We start from the raw sequence: 25,933 nt of genomic DNA, 5'->3' as shown, positions 1-25,933 counted from the left end.
AGGAACAAACTTGACCGACCTGTAGTCCTAAAGCGTCAGCTTGGAGTATGGAGCTGTATCGCAATGACAATAAGTCCTATTATAGGGTCTGGAATATTTATCTCACCAAAAGGAATTCTCGTCAATGTTGACGGTTCAGTAGGATGGTCTCTTATCATATGGCTGTTATGCGGGGGCTTTGCTATCGTTGGAGCTTTGTCTATGGCTGAGCTGTCCACTATGATTAAGAAATCGGGAGGCATGTTCGCCGGGCATGTTCGTCTATATTCTGACCGGATATAGTGCTATGCTTGGATTTCTCGCCGTGTTTTTGTTTTTGGTAGTAGCCAGGCCATCGGCAAATGTCATTGTTATTCGTACTATGGCACGATACCTCTTGTCTCCATTCTTTTCAAGTAATTGCAGAGATGAAATACCAGAATCAGCTATTACATTAGTTGCAGTAGTATTCTTGAGTAAGTCTGAGAAAATTTTATACGCGACTAACTTTAAGTTGTATATAATAAATAGTATAAGTAAAAAATAATAAGCGTATTCTTTACGGATGGAGTGTAACCTCCTCCTTCATTGTGCTTTTTCAATGTTAAAGGAGGATTTCGTGATCCTAGCATCCTCTTTTTATGACATTTTTCAGTAGATATCCACGAAAAAGCTTATTTCCAAAATTTCAGTTGATTCCGATTTTGCGTTTGCGAGTTATGCATGATTATGTGTATTACACTGTTCCATAGACAATGTGTTGTAATTTCGTTCTGGTGCACCAGAACGAAATTCAAATTTAACGATATTTTTGCTAAACGAATTAATCTGCAAGAAATATTTGGTACATAAACATTATTTTTTGGGGAAAAGTGGGGGATGAGGCTGTGGATCACGAAATGCCCCTTTAAGTTCCCCTAACGCTTTTTTGAAATAAATCGAAAAAATATTTCAAAAATGTAAATGCAATGGACTCAGGTGCAACTTTAAAAACGGTCGCTTTAATGACACATTGTGAGCGAACGCACCGATGTATGACGCTATAAATTGGACCAGATGTGTAAATGACAAATGTGCCTATATACCTTTTTATACAATTTCGTAAAACGTGTTTCAAAAAGCGTTAGGAGGAACTTATAACACTGGTAAAAAATTTTAATGAGAATTCTTTTAAAAGGATGAGAATTGGACCAAACGATGAGATTTGAAAAATTTACTTTCTCATTTCTATAAAACGTTAAGCCATGTGCGACTGATCGGGCATGCTATATTAATTATCGTGTTAAACATGTTAAATGCTACTATTTAAAACAATGTGACAGGTTGCTTGGATGAGAAAGCATTCCCTGATCAGTCACACAGGGTTTAAAATTTCATAGAAATGAGAACATCTTCAATTGTCATAGTTTTGTCCAATTCACATCGCTTTTGAAAGAATTCTCATTTTTAAATTTCCACTAGTGGTATTAACACAAGGGAATGATATCAACAGTTGTTCTAAGAAAATTTAGCAACCAGATTCTATTATGTTCCCGGCGGTTCAGTTGAGGTTATTTCTGATATGTCTTAAAATATTTAATATTATAGTGTACAACATAATGCGTTTTATAAACATGTCAAATTTGATATAGATTAGGTTAATATTGTTATTCTACTGTAAAAAGGAAATGCCGTTCCTATCTAAAGCTTTCTAAAACATAACGAAACATACAACTTGATGAAATTACGGGAAGTAATATAAACTACTTATTTGGTTGAAATCGGTAAAGAAATGGCCTAAAAGTGGTGCATAGCAGATAAAAGTTAACTTCAAGGCTTTACGTTTTTGCTGATCTGTCTTGTTTCTTTTGATTTAATAATTATGTTCCAGCTTTGATAGTGGTCCTTAATATATACAGCGTGAAATGGAGCTACCGGCTGGAGATTGTATTAACAAGCGTGAAATTATTGGGTTTAACCATGATCATATTCATTGGCATCGTCAGACTCTGTCAAGGTAAATGCATTCCATCCATCCCTAACCGTACTAGGTACTATATACAAAATACTACTTGAGAGGCCGGTCGAGTGCAGATCCGTCGGAACACGCTTTTCAATAAGGAATAAATACTAACCTCATCGTGACATCATCCAAGCAGCGACGTTCATTTCCCATTGAAAAGCGTTATCCGACGGATCTGCAGTCGACCATTATGTGATATATGCGCTGTTGGTGCGTGCATCCCACGTAGTGTGATGACGCAATGGCCCTAAGTGATATATAGACACGGTTTCGCTGACCAGCGAAGCCCAACACCCGTGGCTAAGTGTCGCCGACCCAGTGCTTGGCATGCGAGGGGTCCCGGGTTCGAATCCCACCCAGAGCAAACAATAATATTTCTTACTTTGTTTTCTCTTTATTCACATCTTTCCGTTCCCGTCGCCAAAAAGCCGTTAAGATTCGGATCGTATTCCAGCACATTTGTGATATCTCACTATTGGGCTCATTCTTCCAATATGTGCGACCAGGAAAGTCTGGGCGCACCGACGCGTCGGCGGCGCAGCTTAGAATGTGGCACGCAACTCCTGTTATACCCCTGTTATCCTGCTGGCAGGGACCAGCCTTCAGCTGGCTTCTAACTGCAGTGGTTGCCCGTAAGAAAGAGCATAATAGTCAGTACAAGATCATGTTAATATGTCTCAATGACCAAGCTCCTTCTTACCTAGGAGATCTTACAGGGGCTATTTTAGTGGGGGAAAGTCACTGCGCGCCGGCAAATGGTTATTTAATTTCCGGACGGATTTTGTAAACCACTGTCGTTCGCAAAGGGTTAAGTTGTGGGGTGGGGAGTCATGGCGTCGCGCATGCTCCACAGAGGGGGTGTATGCAAGTCCATACTTTATAACCTTTATACTTATTGTTAACACATTAAAGCAACTGGTCTTATTATACTCCAGTCCATGGCTTGCATTATTAGGTTGACTTTGATTACACATTGAAAATGTCCTAATATTCTTAACTGATTGTGGACAAAATTATTAATGTCTTTCACATTGACATAAGCTGAGTGCAAATTGATATGTAACTGATTAAAATCGCTAGATTTTCCACAAAGTTGGCCCACTGACATATAGCTATGATATAGGGTCCACAACTTATAAATACTTTTTAAATAATCGAAAATATTTGACGAAATGCAAACATGTAAAAAGTATGATGGTTTTATTTGTTTTACACATATGGGCCAAATTATAGCGTCACACGTCATTGTGTCCAGTCACAATGGTTCATTATGTAAAAAAGAGACCGTTTTAAACAGTGTTAAAAGTTGCATCCGAGTCCATAGGAAGCAGCTCTCAAACAGTACAGTAGGCCAGGTCTATTCATGTGTTTGTTAAAGAAAACCTGACTTCTATGGACTCAGCTGCAACTTTTAAAACGGCCTCTTTTCTTACACAATTAACCATTGTGACTGAACGCAATGACGTGTGACGCTATAAATTAGTCCACATGTGTAAAACAAATAGGGCTATATATACCTTTTACATTGCGTAAAATATTTTTGGACTTATTTTAAAAAGTATTAGGGGGGAACTTATAAGTTGTGGACTGTATATTAGTAGTTACCCAGCAAACACAAAACGTTTTCGACATCATTCGCAAAAGGTTATAAAAGGTTGTAAGAAAATGTTTAAATGTCGGGTTATATAAAGGGTATATTTAGAGTATAAAACGTTTTCATAACCTTTAAAAACATTTTTTGATAACCTACTGCTCAGCAAACAAAAATGTTTTACAGAAAACGTTTAAATGTCGGGTCATATAAAGGTTATAAAAACGTTTTAATAACATTCCAAAAACATTCTTGAAAACTTGATACAAAACATTCTAAACAGAATGTTATTTTGGTGTTGAAAAATATTTTGCGAAAAATGTTTGCCCAAAATATTTTCAATAACGTTTTAAAAACATTTTCATGACCTTTATATAACCCGACATTTAAATGTTATTAAAAGGTTTTGAAAAAACATTTTAAGAACATTTCTGTATTTGCTGGGTTCAAATATTTTAACATAATGTTATTTAAGTATTGACAAAATATTTGGCAAAAATGTTTGCAAAAATAGTTTTAAAATAATAACATTTTTGAAAACATTTAAAAAATAGTGTTGTAGTATGTTTTCATACAAAACGTTTTAAAACGATTATCATGACCTTTATATAACCCGACATTTTAATGTTATTAAAACATTTTACCTAAACCAAAAGCCAAAATATAACTTATTTAAAACGTTTTTAAAACGTTTTTGTGTTTGCTAGGTAACTCTTTAGCAACAGCAGTTAACCCTTACCTTAGCCTTTTTTTAAACTGCGTTGTCTTTTTTTTAAGACAGTGCTTGTTAGACACTTTGAACTTTTAGACAAAGTACAAACTCTTTCATGCGTCAAGATATGTTATGATTAAAACGCATCAATACTGATTTATCCCTTGATTGAAATGTATGTACAATATCATGCATTTTGCGAGATGTTTATAGTACCGGTACAGTATAAAAGTAACATGAACAATAACGTGAACATATCATGAAATAATTTATTGTTGTGATGTATTAAAATAACAACACTAATGTTGTGTTTTAGTTCCCATTTTAACATAATGCGTACATTTTTATGCACATAAATTTTGATCAAGGTTCTTCATTTCATTACAATAGTATTATTATTATTCATTTAATCAACATATTGAGCAAAATATTATAGTAATCTATTAAATAAATGTCCTTTGGGGTTTCAGCACTTTCATGAAGTTCATTCAAAATAAGAGTTTATACGTCGTCAAAATATTAATAAGGGTTGTTGTTTATTTATACGATGTTTGTTCTACGATTTTGACTCGCATATTTGCACAGTTTCTGAATCTGAGGGACCCCCCCCCCGAATGATTAAAAGGGTCGTATTTGCCGTAAAATTTGGATCCGCCCCTTGTTACAGACGTGGGCCTACTCACTCAGACCAACTTGCAATTTAACCTTCAAAGTTCGTCTCTTTTGCTCCCTTTCTCTTCCTTTTTCTCTCCTTTCGCATTTCTCCTCGTTGTCCTCCTTTTCTTCACCCCTTTCTTGGGGAGGGGGTACCCCATGTCCGTGCCTGCTCTAAGGTAAAGTAGCGGTTCCTAAACTCGGCAAATAATTTTTTTGGTTTGTATAAAAGAACATTGAAATATCGGTTCCTAAACTGTTTTTATATGCATCGGGCCATATGAAATGGTTTTTCAAGAAAAGGAATGCTGAAGTGTCGATGAAGTGTTGAGTGCCCTCAAAAGCGCGAGAAAAATTTGATATTTTACCTGAAAGTTGGCGTAAAAAAGGCTCTACATGCATATCAACTGTATATGTTAAGCACGGATTTTCAATTGTCACTGCACGGATTTTTAATCTCACTGCACGAACGTGCCAGGAAGCACGTTAAAATAGCCCCTGAGATCTGATCTCTTTACAGAGTAAAACTCCACACAAAAACCTTAAATTTAATGAAGTATTACCAGTGATACATGTAACAGGGTTTACAGGTCAATTGATATTTAGCTGTCTAGTTGAGGACATATAATGTATTGATGGTTTCATTTTATCGTGTCATTTTCCATTTCCAGGCCACACCTCAAATTTCAAGGACGCTTTCAGTGGAACACCTCAGGCTGGAAATGTAGCTTTGGCATTCTATGCGGGCATGTTTGCTTATGGTGGATGGTAGGATTGATCAAAAACACTAAATTCAATATTATAGGTTAATAATTTAATACATAGGTATTACGTTTGAATCTGCAATGGTCATAAGATCATAGAAGACATTATGCTAAACTCATAACCTCCGCATATCACACCCAATCAAATTGCTCGTTAGATGATATACGCACACCAGCGTGGAGATTATTGATATCCATCAATGACATCCGCGTGTGCTTATGTGGTACAATGATTTCCGCGTATGCGCATCTGTTGCGCCGGAACACTTCACGCGCATGCAACTACCATATTTGCACATGGTCTGATTGCGCAGTAATTGGTAAGTCCGTTTTAGCATGTTCGACTTTTTGAAGGACGAAATATAAGTTGTGACGGTTATGAATTCGGTTAACAACTTTGCATCAGTTATTATATCGGGCATTGTGAAAAATCTAAATACTTTGCATCTCGGGACATTCCTCGGTTCCAAAGGCAAAATGTTTAGATTTTTCACGATGCCCTCCAAATAACTAATGCGCAAAGATTAAGGTTGGTCTGAACCCTGGAATTATGGAAACTTTCGGGCCTCATAACTTCTAAATTGGTCTAAAGTATATAAAAGTATACATATTTAGAATGGCAATGACTTGATAAGTTCATCTGTGAGGTCAAATTTGGGCCAAAATGCCATTTTGGGCCCAAAATCCCAAAAACAACGGTTTTTGGCCCACTTCTTTTTCGTGCACCGTAACAAAAAATTTCTTGGAACAAAAATATTCTTGGGCCAAATTTTTTTTTTTAATATTTTGATCTAGTTTTTAAAAATTAATAAAAAAAATAAATTGGCCCAAGAATTTTTTTGTTACGGTGCACGAAAATTTTACCTCACAGATGAACTTATCAAGTCTCTGCCATTCTAAATATGTATACTTTTATATACTTTAGACCAACAATTTAGAAGTTATGAGGCCCGAAAGTTCCAGGGTTCAGACCAACCTTAACCTATAATTCATAACCTTATAAATATACACGATGGTTAATGCAATCAGCAGTGATCAGGGATAAATTACGCGTACACGCTGGTTATTGATAACATTTTGCCTTTGGAACCCAGGAATGTCCCGATATGTAAAATGTTTAGATTTAAATATTTAACTTAAACAAATCCAAAACTGTGCATGTCCTAAACAACGAAGATGCAAATCAATCCAGGAAGTGGCCATACCCGGTCACACGTAGACCCGGCGATGGCATTACAAGCTGTGTCACTCTAGTTATTTGCGCAGTGTAATAATATTGAAAGATGACACAACAACAACAGAAAGCAACAACAACAACAATAAGAAACAAACAAACACAACAGCAACAAGTAGTTACAATGGGCTAGTCCAGTGGAAAACATGGCCTTAATCTTCCAGGATGAAGATTCTAAATGAAGTCACCCGTTCAGACCGCGTTCGGGGAACCCCATTTGAAATTTACACTTCCTGATAAGGTCATGTTTTCATAGGGACTATAGATATCAACTGGAATAGCCTAATTATTACACTATGGTATGCGTGAGACTTTTCTTGTTTCTTTCCTAATATTAGGTCAATCATTAATAATACAAATTTCCATTTATTTTCTACGACTCCAGGCATTTGATGCCGACCGTTATTGAAGAGATTGAGAACCCCGGAAGGTAAGAAAGACACACTGTGGCCTTTGTAAACAGATGTATCTTATATTTACGTCACTAACATGATACTTCCCTTTGTCATATCTTTTGTTCGACGTTTTTCAATTTCCTTCACATTGTATAAAGGCCCCATGTCACATGGGAAAACACGGTAAATCGCCCAAAACCGACAATTTGCTGGAAATTGCGGGAAATGATGCTAAATTGTGACGGATCACTATGAATCGCGTTAAATTTTGATGAATCACAGCAAATTGAGGTAAATTTGACAAAATTGTTTAAAATTTTGGTCAAACGGCTAAAGTCGCCAAAATCACCATAAATGTTGATAAACCACAGCAAACTGAGGTAAATTTAACAAAATTGTTTCAAATCTTGACCAATCGGCTAAAATCGCCGAAAATCGCCAACAAATTTGCTAAGAAAGCTTAAAATGACACAAATTGGCCATTTAGCAAAAATAATGTGCGATTTACCGCGTTTTCCCATGTGACATGTGGCCTGTAGAAGGATGTAACTTGTTGCAACATGAAGAAGATATACAGTTAACCACACTCTTAAAACGATCTGCTCATTTTTATATTGCTTGCTTACATATTTCTAAATAGTTTAAACACATTGCCATCTTTTTAGGAATATTCCCATTGCTATTTGTTCGTCACTGACTGTAGTAACCGCAGTATATGTGTTAACCAATGTGGCGTACTTTACCGCCTTATCATCAGAACAATTACTGGCTTCTCCAGCTGTAGCTTCGGTAAGTAAAATAATACGCTGGCGAAATTACGTAATAAATCGGATTAACTACCATAGCAATAACTTCAAACAATTTTGAATATATCGCGCAGCACTACAAGCAGGTTGCGATCATCACCTGTGTATATCTGCAATCATAGATTGAATACCATACCGTTCTTTTCTAAGATACTAATCTTACATGTGCAAGTGATCAGCATGATATGGTTCAATGTAGCGGTACCGCGTGAACGTACCAGTGCAGCGCGGTATATTCAACGAATAACCACACTCATACACAATGAAAATTTTACATTACCTGTTACACCGACTATACGATCTAAAAACTCATCCAAAAACTCTTTCTGAGATTATTTTCTCATATTTACTTCGTTTGTTGGCAAAATGTCTCCATGCTCCAAAGTCTTGTATTATTATTATTATTTTTTGGATATTGGTCTTATTTTTGAGATATAAACCATATTATAAGGCAACACAATGAACTTTTTAAAATTCACACACGCCAATCTGCACAAAATGATACCTAAATCGGAAATATACCAAATAAGAGAATGAGAAAACAATTTCTGGATCCGTATCTTGTTTCTTTACAATGAGCATAATGCTCACCTATAGATGCTGTACTTATTGAGTTATCATGTACATAAATTGTCATTGTAGGGAGCAAATGAACATTGATATAATGGCCCTTGAATTTAAAATTGGTCACATTTGTCACTTTGGTCGAAGCTCCTAGGAGAATACGACAACGTGTACATCTGTTAAGTCCACATACCTTTGAGAAGTTTGACCGACCGAAATCCATTCATCGGACGAAAAAATCCACATTTTATCAACTAAATCGGAGCCATTCGACCACGAGGTTCTTGTGAGATCATTGCTTCCATAGATTGCTCCGCTCATACAGATAAGCGTCGCGTAGGCATGCGTATCTGCGCGTTAACCAATTGTGCAACTACGCAACGCGACGCGTGTCTGTCACACTGACTCCAACAAAGAGTTTCTTTAATTTGATATTGTGAACACAGGGGAAATAGTGGAATAAAATCCATCAAAAGATGCAGGAGGGGTTTACAAATCTGGATTTTCTTTGCTTGTATTTATATTAAAAGGAAAACAAAATCACATATTAAAAAAACCCTCAATTCCTGAAGAAACAGACACCCGCGTTAAAAAGTAACAGTCAACCCAAAAGGGGTGTTTTGAAGGCCTTTAGTTAACGGTATAATAAATCATACAATGTAACTCATCGCTGTTTGGTCGTAATTTATAAAACCCATTTCAATTTTAAAATAACAACTTTAAAATAATCTAATATTTTTGTTTAACATACGAACAGGACTTTGCCAGGATTACTATCGGTGACTGGGCCTGGATTGCACAGATACTCGTAGCGTTATCCTGCCTTAGCAGTAGAATTACTGCTACTTTTGCTACGGCCAGGTAAATAATGATATATACATGGTGCCTGGAAATGAACTGCAGGTCATTCAATGTGGTTGCTACTTATAGGCACAGGACGACCAAGCTGGTCACACAAGTGTTCAATCGAGTTGAAGTCTGGGCTGATGGCAGGCCATTTCATTCTCTCTACTCCCATATTCTGTAGGTAATCGTTGATTACTCTGGCTCTATGGGGCAAGCGTTATCATCTTGGAAGATTGCATTAGGTCCCAGGTTGCGATGATATGGGATTGCAGCTTGCTGCACAGAATAATGGTCAATTTGGCACATTCTGTTTGAGACCCCACTACATTCACAAGACCTATAGGCTATTCAGCCGTGAAAAGGGGGATTGTTTCAAATGTGGTGTAATTGTAAAGGGGAATAATATCTTTAGCTGTCCTTGCATTGATATGCAACAGCGCGAGAGGATGGCTTTAACATGCGGGCAAGTTGGTGAGATAACCCTGGCCTTATTTTAGCATTAAGCCTTATGATTATTGATGTAACTTGCATTTCACAGAACCACCTTCGTGAGCGCAAGGGAAGGTCTCACTCCTGAAATATTGGCAATGATAAGTATAAGACGACTAACGCCAGTACCTGCCATTATTGCGCTGGTAAGAGTAACTTTATTTCTTTAAAGACCATCATTATACTCGTACGTTTAAGTTTGTTGTCCGAATCTGCGTGTTCCGAGCATGCATGAATTACAATTATTGATTATTGATCATCATCATCATCATACTATGTTCATCAGAATCTGTCTGTCTGTGGGTCAAGGTCATCTAGGGGTCATCTGAGGTCATATTAGCAAAAACTCTCGTATGGGCATGAAACCTGGTGGGTACAGTCAACATATAGATAGAGCCAAATTTTGGAAGGATCATTTTGGGGTCATCCGGGGTCACCCAGGGGTCATTTGAGGTCAAATTACTAAACACTGTCGAATGGGCATGACACTTGGTGGGTACAGTCAACATTTAGAGCCAATTTTGGGATGGTCATTTAGGGGTTAGCAGGGGTCATCCGAGGTAAAATTAGCAAAAATGTCGGATAGACATGAAATTTGGTGAGTACAGTCATCATCAGCCAGATAATCGCACCCAGCCGAGAACCGCCAAATACGGGTTCACCCGATCAACTGCAGTAAAGTGCCAATTACGGAATGGTCTACACTATACCAATAAAATCGTAAATCTCATGTCAAACCCCTTTGTGTGTCATAACTTCAAAACACATGGAGCTTTGCTTCAGCAGATATCTCAGTGAGAAATATTTATTTCTTACTCGTATAATCCCATTCACTTTTCCAAGCTCTCTCCCGAAAAAACTGGCTGTACGGGGCAAATATTGAAAACTTACACTATTTTTTCCAGCAAATATAAAGGCATACAGCAGTTTTTGATTAATACTAACTTAATTGTCGCGGTATTTTGAGCCAGATGTCCCTGTTCTTACTTTCTTTTTCAAACAGCATGTGCTTAGTATGGTGATGATGCCATTCACTGACATATACGGGCTTCTTACCTACCTCAGTTTCTCCATCTCGTTGTTCATGATCTTTGGTATCGGTATAGTCCCATATTGGAGATGGAAATATCCTAATCTGGAGCGACCATATAAGGTAGGGAAGAAGAAGAAGAAGAAGAAGAAGAAGAAGAAGAAGAAGAAGAAGAAGAAGAAGAAGAAGAAGAAGAAGAAGAAGAAGAAGAAGAAGAAGAAGAAGAAGAAGAAGAAGAAGAAGAAGAAGAAGAAGAAGAAGAAGAAAGAAAGAAAGAAAGAAAGAAAGAAAGAAAGAAAGAAAGAAAGAAAGAAAGAAAAAAAAAAAAAAAAAAAAGAAGAAGAAGAAGAAGGTGGAGCAAGTGATAATGATGATGATGATGTGGTTTTTAGAACTGCGAGGTATAATACCTACCTTGATAGCAGCAACATTGAAAAAAAAAAACACCCAAAATCCTTTCGAACATGATACTTGGTTAATGCTCTTTTGAATAATTTTCAGGTTCCAATTATTTTTCCAATCCTGTTCATCGCCTATTCCCTGCTCGTCGCATGTCTATCATTATACAAGGCACCGAGGGATTGTGGGATAGGAATCGGTATGATGCTTGTGGGAGTTGTAGTTTACTTCATTTTTGTATATTGGAAGAACAAGCCAGCATATGGTTCAACAATGCTTTGAGTAAGTTATTATTTGTATCACTGGTAAGATGTATTCAGCTATCTTTTAATCCAGAAAATAGATGTACATTACCTATAGAGGAGTTCGGATTTTTCGAACTTATTGTCCAGTCACGATTGTTTGAAATCCAGACTTTCAAAGTGTCTATCGGCAAAAGTTAGAAATCCAACATAATATATTTCTAATATTTATTTTATTGATTAAAAAAGTACAGAGGCGGCTTATTAAACTGTAATTGCGTTAGGAATATCACATACGCAAAAATACCACATACACATGTATACACATTCTAGATCAATTCACATAATTATTAATCATTCTATCATTTTGCAGCTCATACGACGAAGTTTTTACAAAAGTTGTTCATGGTTGTTCACCAGGAAAAACCCACGTATTAAGTGAAGCCAGAAAATTATCAGCACAGAATGACAGAAAAGACTCAAATTCATTATAATTGCAGATCGAATTAAAAAACTAGTTTGCGTCTGACGTCCTGTCAACTAGACCAAAATGCCGTACTGCGCAGGTCAACAACCAATCACGCCACGCCTTTGCCCTGACGTCAGACGCAAACTGGTCTTTTTAATTCGGTCTTCAACAATACGTGAATTTAGCAAATCATCCGTCTCTCTTCAGCAGTGTCCTAGTTGTAAAATAATATTTTCCCAAAATGATGTTTCATATTATTCCCGGAGCATGCACTTGGAAAGTGTTTTCAAGCATCTAGCCTATATCTCAGATTATTTGTGACATGTTCATATCGTGTTGCATATCAATGTTCAGCTAATGTATTCCCTTTTACAATAACACCACTTTTGAATGAAACCCCTTTTTCACGACTGAGTACACGTCTTGTGAATGTATATAGTGGGGTCTCAAACAGAATGTACCAAACTGACAGTTATTCTGTGCAGCAAGCGCAATCTGAGACCTAATGCAATCCTCCAAGATGACAACGCTCGCCCCACAGAGTCAGGGTAATCAACAACTACCTACAGAATAATTAGTAGAGAGTAGAGTAGAGAGAATGAAACAGAATGGCGTGCCATCAGTCCAGATCTCAACTTGTAGGGCCAGCTTGGTCGTGTTGTGCGTGCCAAGTAGCCAATGCAACTTTAGTGAATGACATGCCACGAATCCTGGTTGAAGAATGTGGTTGTGTATGGTTTTCCACCCACATTTATGGTTAGTGACTAGTGTTGTTTGAGCACAGAATAATGGTCAATTTGGCACATTTTGCTTGAGACCCACTACATTCACAAGACGTGTACTCAGCCGTGAAAAGGCGATTGTTTCAAATGTGGTGTCATTGTAAAGGGGAATAAATTAGTTGTCCATTGATATGCAACACGATATGAACATGTCACAAATAACCTGAGATATGAGATATAGATGTTTGAAAAAACTTTCCAAACTTTTGTTTGTTGAGGGGTTTATATACCATGGTGGATATCATGCTCATGTAAAAAGTATGGACTCCTTAAACATTTAGTGTCCCTAAACAAGTATTTTGCGATCTACCCTAAGACAATAAAGTTATGATTTGATTATTATTATGTAAAATATGCTTTAATAATATTAAAATAGGCCTATGTATTTTCATACCGTACCATATCGTACGCTGGTGAAGAAAAAAAAGTATTTGGGTTTTTTTAAACTGAAATTGGGCCAAATTATCCCGGCAAATTATACACTTCGCAGACTGGAGAAGACCGCCTACATTTGTTTAATTTGGCTACATAGAGCTACAATTTTACCCAAATGGAGCTATTCAATCGCACCGTACGAAAGGAATCAGTTAACGACATAAACATCAAAGACCATGTGCCACAGCAAAATCATGTGATTGATTGGGAGGGAGCAAAAGTTATCAATAAAGACTCTTGCAAGCAATCCAGATGGATCAGATAAGCTATGTGGATCACAAAACGGGGAGAACGTCATTAACCGCGATGGAGGGACATACTCATTGAATCATATATACATTCAGCTATTGCAAAGAGTATTTATTTGGTGGGCTTTTGAGTAGGCCCAACCATAACACGGCAGATGCAGTATTTTATCTGATAAACAGAGAATAAAACTTGTTCAGATTAATTTGAAGAGTTCAGTCAGAAATGTACAACATTCTTACAATATATAACACAGCAGCGATTTCAACCCAACAAAAGCCAAAGCCTAAATGCAAAAGATTGTTATTAATTTCACTATGTTGATAACACCAAAATCGTGTTCTTTTTTAATAATAATCTTTGTTTGTTACCACCAAGTAGTCAATAAGCTGTAAAACGTCAATATTTGAATTAAATTTTCTATATCGAGGGTTGACAGTCAGAAAGCCTTAACTCACAAAGGATTCCTTTGTGAGTTAAGGCCTTCTGATTGTCAACCCTCGATATATGTTTCTTTTGGGCAATAAGTTTAACCATGCACAAAAAAGAGAAAAATAAAAAGTAATGAAGACAAAAATATGAAAACAAAGGTGTGCTTGCATTCAACTGTCGTTGTGTTGATAGTTAGGCACTCTTGGTACCCCTGTCATCTTGCGCTCATAATTTAAGTACTTTTAAGATACGGAGTTGGAACTTAAGAGACAATTACCAGAAGGACGAATAGATAATATCTGAAAAATGACATTGTTTCATTGCACCATTACAAAATGCGGTTCGTTTTCTACATGTAATCTTTTTTATTAGACACCTTGTATGTTTTCAACATAGAACTAAATATAGGGCTTAAAGAAAAGAACAATAGACTACACATTGCGATGAGGCGTGAAGAAAATAATTTACACAAAAAAGACGTAAAACTTGGCAAGTCTCAATAGTCACGCGCAATACAGGTACGTGAACTTATTTTTAAATGTCAAATCAAATCCACTTTCCGATGGGTTACTGGTTATCATGGTTATTGTTGTGCTCATAACACGTCGATCAAGTTATTGTCTACCTACGGAACGCCTTCAAAATTTGATGTGGATGGGAGGATGGGGCTGTCCGGGGGGGGGGGGGGGCTGTGAAACGAATTGAGGGCCATCAGTTCAAAATCTTCCATAAAAAGGTTGCCTACGAATGGGGACAACGGGGACCCCATCGACACCCCTTCAATTTGCTGATAATTTTCATTCATTAGGTCTAACCTTTATCAATTCAAGCAGGTTTATGGGCCAATGCACATATTATGGGTCCACCCATTACAGATACCGGATCAGACCGATATTGTGTTCTAATCAGAATGTGGTCTACCCAGGGAGGTGATACTACTGCATGTTTGCTTCTCTTGAATTAACACTTGGAGTAGAATTGAAAGTCATATTCTGGATAAAGTTTGTGGAAGACGGAATAATCAAAACCACTAAGTAGCTTGTCTGAAGTAAAAAAAATAAAGCGGCGAAGTCGCGTGACGACAACTACATTTTGCTTCTCTTGAATTAACACTTGGGAGTAGAATTGAAAGTCATATTCTGGATAAAAGTTCTAAAAGCTGCTGAACTTCGGAATAATCAAAGCAACTGAATAGCTTGTCTGAAGTAAAAAGTCACGTGATGACAACATGAAGATTTTGTTGATTGCAGCGCTTTTGTTTCTACTGCTTCATCAGTATGCATCTGCACAAGATACAGAAGGTAAGCGAAATACACCATGCACAAAAAGAAACTCGTCAGTTATAGTCATCCTTGCTGTTCAACAACCTGATAATTGTGGATTATTCTGAAATATACATTTTGTTAATTGGACTTTGCCTTCTCATTTGACACCCTGTTCGTGAAGATCAAGCAAGAATTGACCAAGATACGCACCTTCAAACTCTTAAACCCCAAAATCAAAAGTTGCAACTTTATAACGCTTGTTACACTGTGTGCTTTATCGATTGGCCCGTGGTGCTTGTGTGAAATACAGCGGTTTCGTTCCCATTGAAAATCGTTGAAATTGCAACTTTTGATTTTGGGGTTTGAGGATTTGGAGGCGCATATCTTAGTCAATTCTGACTCAATGTTCACGAATAGGGTGTCAAATGAGAAAGCAAAGTCCAATCAACAAAATGTATATTTCAGAATAATCCAAAATTATCAGGTTGTTGAACAGCAAGGATGACTATAACTGACGTGTTTCTTTTTGTGCCTAGTGTATACTGTTTCAACCAGAATATTGTCTCAGGGTCATCGCAATGAAGGCTTCATTTTTGCTGGTAAGCTGCATGGAGTAAGGGTGCCGGGGGCAAGGTAACCATCAGAGGGAAATTATGTTGACGAAAATGGTTACAAATTGTCAAAAAAGTTGGTAAAAATTCTGATGGCGGAGGCAAGATTGGAACCTCTCTCTCTTACTCACATTGGCTATGCCACTGGGTACATGGCACGCATTAGTCGGGAATCACCACTGACACTCCTAAAAAGTATTGTGTTTACAATAGTACCTTGCATTAAACTGAGGCCTACGAATAATAGCGTCTGTGCGTGTTCTTCTACCAAAACCTTAAAATGACCAAAAAGTGAGTTGCTTTCTGGTTTTGAACCCTCGATGTGTTGTTTGAAAGACAAAGGTACAGTATTTATGTTATCATAGAATGCCATCCATACACACGTATAGTACAAACCAACTTCCATTACATACTGACCGACACTCGTATGTAATGCTTTAGAACTATCGAAAAGGTTATTATTTGCATGGAAATGTCTCTATAGGGTCTGCATATTTTATAATATTTAGGTTAGCAACTATTTTAAACTGTTAAGATTTGGTAGTTCACATAGCGAGTATGTAGAAGAATTCAAATATCACAGATATACTTTTGTAGCCTAGGTCCTGTGGTTCTTGAGTTATGTTGTAAAGAGGGCTGAAACAACAACACTTTTGTAAAACGTACATGACGCATTCACAACAATAAATCAAGCAAGTTTTCAAAGTATATGATTTATAGAATGAACTTTTGCAAAACATCAAAGTGTTATTTTTCAATAATATATTGGTTTAGACAATGAAAATCGATGCTGATGCGACCTGAATTCAATGATTGCTGTGTCTGGTCTACGCATTGCGCATTCATCAACACATTATTAGTTTATTGAATATGATCTGATTTACGTAAAAATACATTTTTAAATGGGAACGGGGTTAGATGAGCACGATTTACATTTTGTACCATTCTGCATCCCTTTAGGCATCCCTAAAACTAAATGTTATAATAAGTACAACTTTGGAGTGTTAACTTACACTCTAATTTCGTGTTATTCATCTTTTGAATATAATCTCCATTCATTTATTTTTGATTACCAATTGGTTCAGATGAGATATACTGTTCATTTTGGTTAGGTGTATTAGTTTTATAGTTTTAACAAGTATCTGTTCAAATTGACAAGATCTCAAACTTATTATTTGAAAAGATTCATTTTGAGAAAATTCTGCTATACCCCCACGGACAAGACAAACTAGGTCAGAAGTAAATAGAACAATTAAGAAAGGGAACATTTTCATGTTTTTCGTGCTAAAATGGTCATAGCCCACAAAAGTTCATTTTAGATGGATATAATCCACTTTTTGCATTAAAGTGAGCTTTCGTAGGAAAAATGTCCACATTTGGAAAATTTATCACCCTTCCGTGGCAAGAAGTCTAGATTTAAACTCCGATACTCGGGAGCGGTGGAGTCATTCAATTTTGGAAAAGGGTGTTCAGAATTGCCCATTAATGCAGTATACAGAATGTAACAAAAATTATATACAATTTAGAAAAGAGTATTAGGCAAACATGTCACTTGATTGTATTGAGTTTTACTTCGTCGCCAAGGTAATTTCTTAAGCTACCACATAAGCTATAATTATTTCAATAAAATCGGTGATCTACTAGCGAAGATATGGCCAATTGTGTTAAGTAGTCCTAAAACGTCCTGGGCCACTTTCGTGTCGTTGTGTAGCCAAAGTAACTGAATTGAGTTGAATCATAATCAGTTCATTTATTATCATGCCCGTTTTTTGTAGATATAAGATCTGAAATGTTACCATCATGGTCTATAAATGCACCAAATGAAGCCAAATTTATTTCACTAATAAGCACCGAAAATGCTCATGATTTACAATGTTTATCTAAATATGTTTTTTATGGAATGAACATTAGAGTTTCGATCTAATCAAATTATGTTATTGATGTTTTGTTTGCATTATGTACTAAATATATTGTATTGTGGGCCTGTGGCCTTGAATTACATGATAATAAATGAACTGAACTGAATCATAATCATGAACCTAGAACGTGATCTTAAGATGGGTAAATTTAAGCAATGGGACATTTAAAGTGGTATTTTAATTTATAATTTTGAAATAAATATTTTTTATTTACTATAGTGTCAATAACTGAAAAAACATGAAAAATATTTTTTTGTTCAAAATATTTAACGATAAGCATAATAAGCATGAAAGACTTGCCCTCCGACAGGTACGCCACTGGTTGGACCAGTTGCTACGGTCAATTTACAGAAAAGGTTTTAAAAAAAAAAGTGACTCAACTTACCTGTTTAAGTGAGGCAGATAAGTTTTACGAAGACCACTAAAATGTCACGAAATTAAGGCCACAAAACACATTATTTATATATCTGTTCATTTACATTTTTCATGTTAACTTTTGGTTGGTTTAGGTTTATGTGAACCCTAGACTTCTAGTCCACTTGCCCATTTTGCATAATCTGGCTATTACATCAAGCATAAAACTCTAATATGTATAATTTTTGTACACTTTTGCAAATTGGGGGGGGGGGTGCGTACGGGCCTGCCCAGGACCTCAGGTTTACGAGACCTGTGCCTTAACCACTCGGCCACAGGAGCTTCATGATTAGGCAGGTACAATTCGAACCCATATAAGTGGTCACTTAAACTTATCTCCTCCCGCAAATAGCCCATATTAGCTATGGCCGTGTTATATGCGAGAAATAAATTGCCATCCTCCCTGTGAGGAAATATTTCATGGAAAAGCAGTGGCATGATCAACGGGAATTAGATCTTTTACAAAATAGATCAAACTTTTTTTTATAACAAGAGTTAATTCTCAGTGTTGGTAAATGGAAACTCCTCAAAGCAATTCGGTTTAGGTAGAGATTGCACACAGGGGGACCCTTTGTCCCCTTTTATCTTTCTAATTTGTGCTGAAATGTTGGGCTGTCTCATCCGAATAAATACTGATATAAGTGATATTACAGTTGAAAAATAATATTTATACGCTGATGAATCGACTGTTATCTTAAATGGAAGTAATGAGAGTTTACTACAAACGTTAAAAACTCTGCATTTGTTTGAGCGTTTAACGTGTATCAGGGTTGAAAGTAATTGAAGATAAAACAAACGTTGTGTATATTGGGTAGAGGTAGAAAACCAAACCCTGGCATAACAAATAAAAATCTGAAATGGGTTGAAGACGGACAATTCTCTGCATTGGAGTACAATTTTCAAATTTTTGAAATGGTGAACTATGATAAGGTTAGGGAGTCGGTGACAAAGTTAATGCATCATTGGTCTAAAAGAAACTTAACAAGTACTTTAACAGTTTTTGGAAGAATAACTACAGTTAAATCCCTACTGATACCAAAGTATCACCTTGTTCTTTTAATTCCTAACCCATCAAAAGATTTATAAAAGATTTACAAAAGCAAATCTATAATTTTATTTGGAAGGTAAAGGAGGTAAAGGAGACAGTGATCGGAGTGCCCATCTCTCTTTCATTGGCGATTGGGCCAGACTCCTCCATGTAATGTTGCTATAGGGGGATCGCTACACCTCCTCTACAGCGAGTCTGTTACCTTCCCAGCATTTAAGAATGCTGGTACCCATTTAAACACCTGGGTGGAGAGGAGTAATCGAGATAAAGTGCCTTACTCAAGGACACAACACGATGGCGTCGCCGGGGCTCGAACCCGCAACCTTCCGATTATGAGTCAGTGCCCGTTCCGCTAGGCCACCGTGCTCCCTGGAAAGTACAAGAGATAAATGAGTAGAGATCAATTGTCAAATGGTTATTCTGTACGTGGATTAAGGGGTGGGGTATGAACGTTTGGACAGTATTTATTGTGGGACATTAGAGCACATCAGACATATCGAATTGCATTCTGAATACGAAGAATGTCCTTCTGATATCAAATAATTTAGATTTTTGAAATTCGCAATTAAAATTTGTATTATGTCGTGAATTTCAAAAAATGAAAATTATTTGATATCAGAAAGACATTCTTTGTATTCAGAATGCAATTTCGATATGTCTGATGTGCTCTCATGTCCCACAAAAAATACTGTCGAAACGCTCAAAACGCTCATTCCAGATCCCTTAAGATTGGTTAAAGTTAAAATTTGTTCTTTGAAGCACTGAAATTTATATGGATTAGACGAATTGTAAATGGAAATATTGATGCTAAAGGATTGATGTTTTTTTTTCTATTTTAACTGGTATACCTATAGCAGTATATATATTGATGATCTTGAAAAAGCCGCAAATTGTGCACTAAAAGTAGCAAAAATCTCCCAAAATGTTTTTTTAAGGAATTCTTTTAATTTGGTCTAAGGTAAAGAAAAAGCACAATCCTAATACTATTGATGATGTTTTAAGATCATGTTTTATGGGAAAACGAATGGTTTAAGATTGGTGGTAAAGAAGGTATTGATTTTGTCTCTAACCTTGTCCATGTTGACCAAAACCGTTTTCTCTTTCTTCATGAAACTGAAACGAATTATGGATTAAGGCTGAATTTGTTGGAATACAACAGTGTAATTCGCACAATTAAGAGCAATTTCAAGCATCTATTTCAGGAAAATGCTACATTTATTCCAAATTTAATCTAAATTTAATTCTCATTTTAACTGTGTTTGTATATACAAATAGAATATAATCATAAACTGGAAGGGTTCATTCTTTTAAAAGATTCAAAATACCGAATTTATCAAAAATAAATGACAGGTTTGAAAGGGTCTTAAATATAATAACAAAATATTTTGTTCTTATTGTAAATGCTAAACAATTCAAATGCTAAGTAAATATGTATGGGGTGGGTGTGTGTGTGTGTTGGTACTGTTTTTGGATTGTTTAATATTTAAAAAAATAATAAACTTGGCACTCCTTTTGAGAATCTAAGCCTTCTGTCTTTCTTTAGCTTGGTCTCTTTCTCTACAACATTCCAGCGCCTATAGAAACTTCACTAGGATCCACAACATGCTCATCTATCAGGGCACAGTTCTTTAACCACAATACATTTGCATATTCATTGAATGACCTTTGAAACTTTGGGTACAAAAACTCATACTCTGAAACTTGAGGTCAAATTTTGCACTATGATTGTTTAATTGAGGTCATTGAACTATGCCATTGGGATGATGCCATTGTGGTCCATAGTGCTTGTCGCTTGCACTTTTGAAAATCTAAGAATATCTTCTGTCATGCTTTAGCAGGTTAGCTTGATGTTTTCTCTACGACATTCCGACGCCTACATAAAATTCGAGAACAATACATGGTAGGCCTACTTCCCACACACGCTCATCTATCGGGACACAGTTCCTTATCCACAACATTAACATTGTATAATTGATATTACAACGACATTTGATTCCATTGAATTCAAAAACTCATCCTGCACAATGTCAGGTCAAATGTTTTGCAAACTTTGATTGGTAAATGAAGGGTAATGAACTGTGGCATAAAATGAGGCAATTTGGTGAAAAGAGTTTGACATTTAGCGACACATTTACCATTGAACCATTTAATCTTCTTTATTACTTTAGTATATAATTATGCCCATGAAGCAAATTTTTGCGTACAATTTCATAAAAGATTCCACAACCCTTGACTTGACTTGACTCGCTTGCACTTTGAAAGCAAAAAAGAAAGTTCAATTTTTCATTCTATCAATGCAGCAGTTTTCCTTTGTTATTAAATGTCACGACACGGATTTGACATTTAACTAAGCTAGCAAAACTTTCAGCCCAAATCACGGGTCAAATCATCAACATACGAATAGTCGCCCATTTTTTTGTAATATAAAAGTTTAAAAGTTCATTCTGCATGCAGTGGTCCTTAGTTGATAAATGTCAAAACACAGATTTGACATTTAACTAAGTTTGCAAAAAAATAGCCCAAATCACGGGTCATATGATCAAAAAGTCGCCTATTTTTTCGTAACCATTGGTTTCTTTGAGACACTAAACTACTGAAAGTCGTGGCACCAATGTCGAAAAGTCTTCCAATATTTTCTTAACCATTGCTTTCTATGGGGCATGAAATTGTCGACATTCGCGAAGATAATTTGTTTAAATCGCCCAACTGGGCTACCATTTCGTGAGGATGGCAACCATACTTTGATCAAGTTTATGTCACTATGAATTTAAAGTTTATAGAATGACAAAGCGCCATTTTGTATGGATGACTGAGTGTGATATGAACTTCGTGAAATTATTTTATTGCAGCTTGCAGGATCTTGGTCAACTATCCAGTTAATACCACAGGGAATAAAGCAAAAGAAAACGGCACACACAATAGCCCCTACATTTGGTATGATAATTGTGATAATTTGATTCAGAAACAGCTTAACTCTGCATTTTATCGCTCTATGCGAATTGCGAATATTTGGCAATAATCAAATTCAATTTCGCGCTTTCAAACAATACTCTTATAATTTTTATTCTAGGCAAAAAATTAAGTTTTCTTCAATTGTTGATCTAAAAGCATATAACCGTATTATTTTCAGGTATAAGACTAACTTGAAAGCTCAATCCCATTACAGGAGAGCGTAAAACACATTTCAAAGTATAGACCTCTGGGAAAGCAACCGTAACTCTGACTAACTCTATACTTTGAAATTTGTATAATAAGTATAATTATGTTGAATCGATACTGTTTCAATTTTTATTAAAGTATTAAGGGTAAACTAGATATTGTTGGTCGAAGCAGCCAAAAATCGATTTCCATTATCTTGATCAATTTATTATTGAAAATAACACTTTGATGTTTTGCAAAAGTTCATTCTACAAATCATATACTTTGAAAACTTGATTTATTGTTGTGAATGAGTTATGTACGTTTTACAAAAGTGTTGTTGTTTAAGCCCTCTTTACAATAAAAAAACCAAAGGACCTAAAAACTATGTCTGTGATCACATTTGAGTTCTTCTACACACTCGCTATGCATCCATCAATACAATTTTTGCCAAAGCTCACTACCATTCGCAAGATGCTGTGAACTACCAAATCGCTACAGTTTAAAATAGTTACTATATCCTTAAAGTTTCGAATTGCTTTATGTGTGTTTTACTTGAGTTCCAAAAACTAAACTGTGCACAAAAGTATCCGAACACAAAGATGAGGTATCAAAATACGCAGAACAAAATTCTATCTATCGACTGCTGCTTTATTTTGTTATTTAGTTTTAGTGTCTGTACAAAATGTGTTTTGTTTAGTGTTCGTATACCGGGTGTCCCAAAAGTAACTTAACATTGTGAATTTGCCATAACTTGCGTTGGGTTAATAGTGTTGTTACAGAAATTGCACAGTATGTAGATAATTCTTTTAGAAATATTATGATACCAAACATGCCTATGTGGTCATGACCCTTTGGCATAAAATTAACGGATATCTACCGTACCGTAAAACCCACTTTTATAAATGCAAAACAAGTCTTGTCATTTGAGACGTGATAACACGATATAATGTGTTATCGTTTTCAAATCTGTTTTGTTTAATTTTGCTGTGTTTGTTTGATTGTTTGTTTGTTTCCAATGCGTAATCTTCATTTTCTGTTTTATCTGGATTTTATTTGGAAACTGCTTAAGATCTTTTCTGAGGATTAGATGAACAGTTGTACGCGGTACGTTGTTCTCAATTGAAAGTCGACGTACTGATTGTCTTGGGCTTTTCGCCACCGCTCTTCGTATGACATCGATATGTTTGTAGCCTATCTTCCTGTTCTTCCACGTCCTGCCCGAGGTAGATCATGAACAGATCCAGTTGATAAGAATTTCTGCACTAGTTGCTGGATTGTATTTCGGCTGGGTGCATAATTTACATTAAAATGTACCATAAACTTTGCTTGAGTGAGTTTGTCCGACTTTGTCTTGGCAAAGAACCATACGATCTTAATCCGTTGATCTATGGGAAACTCATCTTCACTTCAACTGTTTTAAAGTGAAGTTAAATATTGTCAATATATCCTAATTATAATTTTAAACAGCAGTCACGCTTACGCTAGGCCATGTAAAATCCATGAATGTTCAAACCTAAATGTAGCGTGTGCAGTGAGTGAACCAACTCTATTGTTCAGGGAAGCACATCATTCATGTGTTTGAGCAAATAACATAATGAGCTTGCTTTTGGGTCACTCCATATCAAATCAAGGAGGCGCCCCACCTGACCCCCTCAGATTTGCTTTATATTTTAGTCATATGTTGTACCTGTAAAAATATTAAAAACCTGCAAATTTGAGGTCTGTAGCTCTTACGGATTTTCTGTGGCAGGCATTTAAAGTTGGAGTAGGGAGGTCTAAATATGGACCTAAAAGTTACCCCTTAAATAAATTTCATCTTTGGGAGTCTGTGCCTTCTTTATAAAAGGAAAGAGAGGTCTGAAACTTTGCATACACACTAACTGCATGCCCAATTTGTCAAAAAATAAAAAATAAAAAAATTCTGTAATTGCGCGTTGTGTCACGGGCTCATTAAATATGCAAGAAAAAATGTAATGTTTTGTAAACTGGCAAGTTTAGCCCCCCTAAATTCACATTTTTTGTCAGATTAATTATTTTTTGTTGTCACCGATGCTATATATAGGATAAATACAATGCATACCCAAAAAATTGGGGTCACAACTCATTTACATTTCGAACAGCGCCCTCACGAAGATGAAATTTATTGCAAATTCAACATCTTCCGGAGGCCCATAGTCGAGGTGCTTCACCTTCAAAATTTATAAAACAACACTTTTATATAACTACTAGTCTTAAATTACAACTTTGCTAAGTCCCAGTAATTGTATAGGTTGACTTCATATAAAATGACAAGCCCAAAGTTGACCATTTTCTTATGATTGCATGTAGTGCAAATGTGCCGAATTCGGAAGGCTTGAAAGTCAAATTGGCCACAATATTAAAAATAAATGATTAGATGAGTAGTTATTGGCCCCATTTACTTGTATTTCCATTTCGTTTTCAATATATACAGATTTTCTATGGTAGCCATTTAAAGTTGGAGTGCAGCGCCCTCACGAAGATGTTTTGTAAACTGGCAAGTTTAGCCCCCCTAAATTCACATTTTTGTCAGATTAATTTTTTTTTGTCACCGATGCTATATATAGGATAAATACAATGCATACCCAAAAAATTGGGGTCACAACTCATTTACATTTCGAACAGCGCCCTCACAAAGATGAAATTTATTGCAAATTCAACATTTTCAGGGGGCCCAAAGTCGATGTGGTCAACCTTCAAAATTTATAAAACATCACTTTTATATGACTACTAGTCTTAAATTGCAACTTTGCTCAATCCCATTAATTTTATAGATTGACTTCATATAAAACGACAAGCCTAAAGTTGACCGTTTTCTTATGATTGCATGTACTGCAAATGTGCCGAATTCGGAAGGTTTAAAAGTCAAAATGGCCACAATATTGAAAATAAATGACTAGATGCATAGTTATTGGCCCTATTTACTTTTATTTCCATTTTATTTTCAATATTGGGGCCAATTTGACTTTCAAGCCTTCCGAATTCGGCACATTTGCACTACATGCAATCATAAGAAAATGGTTAACTTTGGGCTTGTCATTTTATATGAAGTCAACCTATACAATTACTGGGACTTAGCAAAGTTGTAATTTAAGACTTGTAGTTATATAAAAGTGATGTTTTATAAACTTTGAAGGTGGACCACATCGACTTTGGGCCCCCTGAAAATGTTGAATGTGCAATAAATTCCATCTTCGTGAGGGCGCTGTTCGAAATGTAAATGAGTTGTGACCCCAATGTTTTGGGTATGCATTGTATTTATCCTATATATAGCATCGGTGACAACAAAAATAATTAATCTGACAAAAAATGTGAATTTAGGGGGGCTAAACTTGCCAGTTTACAAAACATTACATTTTTTCTTGCATATTTAATGACCACGTGACACAACGCGCAATTACAGAATTTTTTATTTTTTATTTTTGACAAATTGGGCATGCAGTTAG

At 36.1% G+C, this 25,933-nt stretch overlaps 2 protein-coding genes across 9 annotated transcripts in view; both read left to right on the top strand.

The window, feature by feature from the left end:
* Window positions 1-275: 275 nt before the first annotated feature.
* Window positions 276-11,726, top strand: LOC140172601 (cystine/glutamate transporter-like; the record flags this gene model as incomplete). The annotated part of the gene is made up of 9 exons (XM_072195739.1): window positions 276-455; window positions 1,850-1,975; window positions 5,610-5,706; window positions 7,322-7,366; window positions 7,997-8,120; window positions 9,459-9,562; window positions 10,086-10,182; window positions 11,040-11,189; window positions 11,568-11,726. Coding segments are annotated over exons 1-9 (1,071 nt in total), but the record flags the coding sequence as incomplete, so codon positions are not given.
* A 3,066-nt stretch (window positions 11,727-14,792) lies between these two features.
* LOC140135930 (uncharacterized) overlaps window positions 14,793-25,933 on the top strand; it is an 89,596-nt gene continuing 78,455 nt past the window's right edge. For 3 of the 8 annotated variants that reach the window (XM_072157611.1, XM_072157610.1, XM_072157606.1), the window contains exon 1: window positions 14,796-15,372. In XM_072157611.1, coding sequence (XP_072013712.1) covers window positions 15,300-15,372 — 73 coding nt within the window. In that variant the 5' untranslated portion in view covers window positions 14,796-15,299. Of the gene's footprint in view, window positions 15,373-25,933 lie in introns of all 8 variants that reach the window. The other 5 variants (XM_072157609.1, XM_072157608.1, XM_072157612.1 and 2 more) reach the window with 3 other exon arrangements.

This window comes from Amphiura filiformis, chromosome 16 (genome assembly GCF_039555335.1).
Source record: "Amphiura filiformis chromosome 16, Afil_fr2py, whole genome shotgun sequence".
In the NCBI taxonomy this organism is placed as follows: Eukaryota; Metazoa; Echinodermata; class Ophiuroidea; order Amphilepidida; family Amphiuridae; genus Amphiura; species Amphiura filiformis.
The sequence above is the reverse complement of the archived record's forward strand: the minus strand, read 5'-3'. Positions and strand labels throughout refer to the sequence as shown.